General features: G+C 41.6%; 1 protein-coding gene across 1 annotated transcript; it reads left to right on the top strand.

Moving 5' to 3' along the window:
* Positions 1-735: 735 nt before the first annotated feature.
* On the top strand, positions 736-6,663 carry LOC144641092 (transgelin-like). Its single transcript, XM_078500140.1, has 6 exons — positions 736-887; positions 3,119-3,258; positions 4,104-4,164; positions 5,177-5,281; positions 5,933-5,965; positions 6,290-6,663. The coding sequence occupies exons 1-6, from the start codon at positions 837-839 to the stop codon at positions 6,485-6,487; spliced, it is 588 nt and encodes a 195-aa protein (XP_078356266.1). The 5' UTR covers positions 736-836; the 3' UTR covers positions 6,488-6,663.
* Positions 6,664-7,015: the final 352 nt, after the last annotated feature.

The following is a 7,015-nucleotide window of genomic DNA, read 5'->3' as shown; positions in this document are numbered from 1 at the left end:
TTTTTAAAAGCTCCGTTCTCGGTGACCCAAAACGCCGTTTCAGTGTGGACAGTTTGCTTATCCGTGTAAAAAAAAAATGCGTTTTCAAATTTACCCGGGTCAGTGTGGACAGGGCCTTATATTCGATCATATGAAGGAAACGCTTAAAACGTATACGTGCACTTTGAATATCTCCTTTGTTTCTTCTTTTGGTCCTTTGTTTGCTTTCTCGATCAAATTCACGAGTACGGAATTCTGATAAAACAATGGCGATATTGTGTTCCCAGTGCCCTTCTTGTTTCTGGAGCGAATCACTCGAGTTTCCTTTCTCGGTCATGTTGAAAAAAATCAAATGAAATACATCTGAGTTTCGTACTTCTAGCAACTTCTTTGGAGCTAAATAAAACTCAAGCATTTCTGCTTTTAAACATACTGATTAATCGAGAGTTTCAGACACCCTTTGTACACTTCCATTTAAGGATGAAAACCATTATGGCCGACCAAATATTTCCCGAGGCATAGTTGAAGAGAGTCTGCTTAAACTAGACTCATAAAGTAAACCACTACAAAAATCTTACTACAGTTAACTTTGCAAGTGAACTTTGTTAACAGATACTAGACAATTAAGTTATTGCTTGATGGTAAAAGTGAGTTATACAAGACAGATTTGTGAGCTTTCTTTGAATCCTATTATTTTTCACCAAGCGTGGCGAAACGACTAAACAAATTCATTTAAATTTTGCACAGTCTCCATTCTTGACATTTTTGTCTCCCGCGCCCAGCTGTAATAAGCTGCACTGTCAAGTGAAAGAACTGCTTATCACAGAAATTGCGTTGGTTTAACTACACTTACTAACATGGCTAACAAAGGAAGGTCGTTTGGTCTGTCAGCAGAGGCGGAAAGAAAGGTAGAATTGAAACTTTACTCCAGGTCGACTTGTATTATTGTTTTGTAAGCAATATTGAATTCTAGAACGGTTATTTCAATGATTTATAATCTGCTGCTCCAGGAACTAAAGTAATTCTAAACTAATAATTTTCAGCCGTACGCTCTATTAAGCGTTATTTAGTCACTAGTTTGTAAGGCCAACGACAATTCAACGCTCTTAATTAGATATGGCCATCACAAAGTGTATGACTACTTGCATAAAATTGTTCATTCTCCAGCAGTTACTGCTTTTAGAGCTATGCTGCCCTTGTGGATACATGCTAAGCCGGCGTCGAACTTACGGGAAATTAATTTTAAGATGCCTTCGGCTTCTCGCTTTGAACGACGAAGTGATTGTAATTAACCAACTTTACAATGTCTACAATCACTGGGGACTCTTGTGAGGCGTGTCTGTTAATTAACGTTGCCCATTGGAACTCGATTTAAATGTGCTTTCCCGTTTTACTTGTGTTCATTTACGAAATTTATAATCCGATCAAGCCTTTATTGGTGACAATTTGACTTTTGATATTGTCTGCGCTTGTATTGCCCATAACTTGCAAGGTTACCCAAACAGCAAATGTCTTAATTTAATTTTTAATTAATTAATTGATCTCATTCAAAAAGAGAAGTGAGAGGCGAAGCAAATTAAAAATCTGTTTTCTAGTCTGGATTGCAGCTCGCAAATTGAGTGCGGCATGCATTTATGACAAGTGTATGCACGAAGTGCAACGACGGATACCGAAAATGCGCGAAATATTTATGAAGAGGCTTCGTAATGTCTTTGCATCAATAATTGCACGTGCAAAGCATTGTCTGGTAAAAAAAACACTATTTTGCAATGCCAGGGGTGCAATGCATTGTTCTTTCTACAAAAGCCCGTCGAATAAAATTAGCAAAATTACCATACTTAATATAATTTTTGTATTCGCGTTTTGCATGGAAAGCCGTTTCGGAAGAGTGAAAACAAGCAATTTGTGTCCAAGATTTCAGTGCGGGTATAGAATTTTATGAGTTGACACAGAAGAGAGTAAACTAGGTGTATTATATATAAATTGTCATTTCGGACGCCAAATTCCAGCATGAGAAATTTTAAATAGCTCTCAATGGAACTTGAAATTAAGGTGATTCCCTAGTATCGCATTGCGCATCCTTACTGCGCAGGATTTTACGCGTAATTAGCGCGCACACATAAACAAAATGGCGGCTTTTTCTATGCGGCTTGGCTCGCGAGAGAGAGAAATCATCCTTTTCTCGTAAACGAGTTCGGTGACCTATCATTTTTTTCTCTTAGTTCGAAAGTAGCGATCAAATTCTTTCTATAAAATGAATACAGATCAATTTCCATGGCAGAATAATACATCATCACCAAAAAAGTGTACTTTTTCAGTACTCGCAAAGGAAATATATGGAATTATATGGTAAATACAAGGTCTTCCTGCTCCTAAACGAATACGGTGTCCCCCCTTTTTTATTTCAAAATTTAACTTCATTTAAGGTAAACAACCAACTGGCAAAGTCTGGTTGTAAATCTTTGAGCAGTTCTATTTTAAGGGAATTACCTTAAAAAAGCCGAGTCCGATATGACAGTTACAGTGGCTTACAGCTTTGTTGCAAAAAACGGTAACCCCGATCCTTATGCAGTTTCATTATTCCAAAATATCCCTGTAAAGTTTTAGCGGAATCGGCTTTCAAACTTTTATGATATAACGTTTTTTAAAGTAACACGGCTTATGCTCAATGTATCTCCTGCTTATGCTCAATGTATCTCCTGCCACCTTAAGTGAAGAAAATAGTTGGAGTTTCGTTGGTTGACCTGAAGGTTTGGTTGGTTTAAAAACACTTCTAGGAGGCGGTCACCTATTCCCCGTTTACTGTATTTCGTAACACGATGAGTCTGCCGGGGGGGGAGGGGGAGGGGGAGGGGAGGGAGCTGTAGCCTAAGAAGACACGATAGACTCGAAAGGATTTTTGGTGGTGGGCTCGTTATTTTTTTTTTTTGAACTGAGCTTAAAGGCTTAACTGAACCTCGAAGAGAATGAGGAGAAGTACGAAAAGCATTTTTTGATTCTTCTCATAATTTTCCACGCGACTGCACGCGACTACGTAGTTGAAAGCGTTTGGAGTCATTTTCGTATGGGAATACAGCAAAATCCCCACCACACAGGCTAAGCGAATAATGACTTGTGTCACTCGACTTTTTTCTTGCAGAAAGAAGCCAAATACGATCCGGACTTGGAGGCTCAAGTAAGAGACTGGATTAATCAAGTCCTAGGAAGAAAAGTTCTTAAACCCGAAGCTGATCAAGAAGATTTCGTGGAATCCTTGAAGAGTGGAGCAATTCTAGTCGAGTAAGTTTAAAAGACTGATGCATTTAAATATCAGGAAAATTCCTAGCCTGGGCTTTAGCTGCCTCCTGTGGTCGCAATTATCCTCTCTCTCGGTAAGCGACCTGCTGATGTATGATGGTCGGGCTACAGTAGCCTATCTTTTTCCCTTACACCCCTTTGGAAGCCTTTTCACAAGCTATAGCGCCGCGATTTCTTGAGCCTCCTGGTATACTGCGCAGTGGCGGATCTAGGGGAGGGGCCAGGGGGAACCTTATTTTTAGACCAAATAGAGGAACGTAGGGCCGAGAATTTTATTTCGAAAGCCCCCCCTCCCCCCCCAATTCCAGGGTCTGGATGATCGGGCCCTCACTTATCTGAAGGTCTGGATCCGCGTCTGCAGCGTACTGTTATTTTTTTGCCTTCTAACTTAACTAAAAACATTGTGGACATAACATTGTGAACGTGGGGTAAGACTGCGTTTACATGGAGACAGTATAGAAACTATGTAGTTATTGCGTTAGGGAAGCCACGAGCCATGCGGCCCACACTGCCGGAGCTTATGCCGGTTTCCGTAGCATTAAGCGGCTAGGAATATTTCTACTCCCCCTGAATGGGATGCTAATGCATCACAGGGTAACCCCCGGTGCCCATTTACACACCTGGGTGGATAGAGGCACTATGAGAGTAAAGTGTCTTGCCCAAGAACATAGTGACCCCGACCGGGGATCGAACTCGGACCGCTCGATCCGGAGTCCGGCGCAATAACCATTAGGCCACCGCGCCTCAGCTACTGCGTTAAGGGTGGAGCAATTCTGAGTACGAAAACGCACTATTTTAACCGCTTTGTCTTCCCTCGTATTTTGTAGACTGGCAAATGCGGTCGGAGGAAAGATCAAGGTAAACCAGAGCAAGTTGGCTTTCAAAATGGTTAGTAGTACGTGCTGCTTTGTGGAAAGTTTTTTTTGACAACTTCGTACCCAGGGTCTCTTTTCTATCCGCTCCCTTGAGCGGGAGACAGGGAAACAATCTCTCGCGCGCACGGGGAGAAAAGAAATACTGCGAAGGAGGTTGACTTTTCGCTGGCTTACAAAAGGATGAATGAATAAGTGTTCATAAAAACAACAGACTCAACAGACAGACGTGAGACTACAATGTATAATGTATAAATAGGGACAGTTGGCAATAAAGTTGCTCCCGCCGTTTATCCCTCTTTTTTCAAGTCATCAGTCAATAGCGAAGCGCGCGAGTGACGTCACGACTCAGACAAACAAACCGAAATGGCGGGTGATTTTCCTAAAACACTTTCTAAAACAGCCAGTGTTTAAGAAACACTTTTAAAAAACGAAAGCTTCACCTAGATTTCTTCTGTCTCCCTCAGAACACGCTGATGAATTCTAAGCCTCGTGGGGGTCATATTCATTTGCATTCTATTTTTAGATCTCGCGCGCTTCGCTAATCTTTCGCTTGATGTTTTGGCTTTTCTATTTGCTAAATTGGTTGAAAATCGGTTTTCTGTTTGGGACATTTTTACGACAATACAGAGACGTAGAAACCCCTCGCTGGCGGCTTGGGTTGCCTAAATTAATCTCGTGTTGTGCTGACAAAACATTTAATGGTTTCTGGCCTTTTCTTCTTAAAGGTGGGAAAATGATCGAAGCCAAAAAAATGCGAAACAAAACAACGCGAAATAATGCCAAAAAATTCGAAGGATTAACCGTTAATTATCTGATATAATTATCTGTTTACAAGTTTGGAAGTTCTCCTGCACCATCCTTGCTCCCCCAATACAATTACTCCGTCCAAGGCTCAAAACCGGCATCGGATACGAAGTCCAACGAACTAACCACTTGGCCAACGCGTCTCCCTACATTTCCGATTGGCTGACTGTAATTTTCTCATCTTTTTATTCTGTTTATTTTCTTTCTTTCCAAAATTCCAGATGGAGAACATCGGAAATTTCCTTGCATATTGTGACGAAATGGGAGTCGCTAAAAACGACAAGTTCCAAACTGTTGACTTGTATGAAGGAAAGAACGTACCTCAGGTAAGTTAGGTACTTGTCACTGACTGGCAGTTGAAAGCATGATTTCTATTTATGGTATATAAAGATTACTCCATGAAAAAAAAAACATCTGAATGCAATGGTCACACCACCGTGACATCTCCACGGTCTGGCCAGGACTGTACGCATGCTCACAGCCTTTTACCTGTGGAATGGCAGCCTTGGACAGCTGTTTCGTCCTTGTTAGGACGAAACAGCTGCATCATCAGCATGGCATAGCCAGGCGTTAGGGTCTCACACGAGATCATAGACACTGCCGTTTACTCCAAAGGCGAACCCGAAGGTTGGTTTATACCTCAGCTCCATATAGAACCATATGAGAGCTGTGTCTGACTTAGAAGTCTCGGCAATAAAAGAAGTACCAGTTTACCAGTAAAACGGACAAGTGAGTGCAGAACGAATGAGTCAGTCTGATACGATTTTCGTCAAAATTGTCGAATGAACTGATGAGCATGCGTACACGGCTGCTAATTTGAAGGAAAGTAAGTTAGAATTACTGTATACTAAAGCAAAAAGTTAATTCGCACTCGATTTCTATTTCTATGAAGCGATTCGGCCCAATATACTATTACCTGTTCAGTGCTGCTGTATTTTGCGTTGTAATTTTTTTGCCCCCGTATTGTTTTTCTTCAGGTTATCACTGGATTACTTGCTTTCGCCCGAAAGGTAAGGTCAAATAATCGAAATTTGTTAGTTTATTTCTTGTTTTAACTAGGCAGTCGGGGGGAAAAAGTACCACTTTTTGACGAAATCCCGCGTCAAAGACGGACTGAGCTCGCGGTGCTCGTCTGAGAAGTTGCTAAGCAACATGACGTATTTGATCGCGTAATTACTTTCGGAGCACTCGTGAGCGCTCACGGTAGTTTTTGATTGGATGAAATAATTCGGAAACTCTTCGAGTGCTGCAACGACGATTTGCCAAAACTAGCACTTATTCCCCCGACTGGACCACTCGCGTTCTTTGATCGATTCTTGTCTTCTATTCTTTAGGCAAACGCACTCGGCAAGGCTGTACCTCAGTTGGGACCCAAAGAGGCCTCAGAGAACAAACGCGAATTTACCGAGGAACAGCTCAAGGAGGGCCAAAATGTGATCGGGCTCCAGATGGGTTCCAACAAAGGAGCCTCGCAGTCAGGAGACCATCATGGCCGTCCAAGGCAGATTGCCGGAGACACCGCATACCACTAACAGACCTTGAAACCAAGAAAGTACCCAACACTGATGGAAATCAATATCATTATAGTTTGCATAATCGTTGATTTTCTACGCTTGGAAGTGATTTATCGCTACTTTTTTAGATCGTATACAAGAAATGGCTTTGTAGCAGTTTGTGGTTTTGTACGAATAAACTCTTGGGCTTGTGACTATTTGTTTAAAATATCTTTGCTGTTTAAGACCTTCAGGGAAAAATAGATCTAATTTAAGATTACACTGCCACAGGGCTCAGTAGACATGTTGCCTTTTTCTCTCCAAGCTCACTGCGTTTTCATTTTATTTTTAATGAAAACAGAAGTTAGCAGTAATTTATGAGTCGCGTAACCAGTTTGACGCAACGTTTTCCTATTCTCGTTTTGACGTAGAGGTTCAACTACCCACGACTGATCATAAACCATCACGAGAGAATACCCGATGGATATCATGACCCATCACGTTTTGTGTAGCCTCCGACGCCGTTGGCTCGGACCGGTGGTGGCTTACCTTGTGTGTCATGCTTTC

Source organism: Oculina patagonica, unplaced genomic scaffold (assembly GCF_052425735.1).
Source record: "Oculina patagonica isolate OP01 unplaced genomic scaffold, crgOcupat unplaced676, whole genome shotgun sequence".
NCBI classification, from domain to species: Eukaryota; Metazoa; Cnidaria; class Anthozoa; order Scleractinia; family Oculinidae; genus Oculina; species Oculina patagonica.
This window is presented reverse-complemented; position numbering and strand designations above follow the sequence as displayed.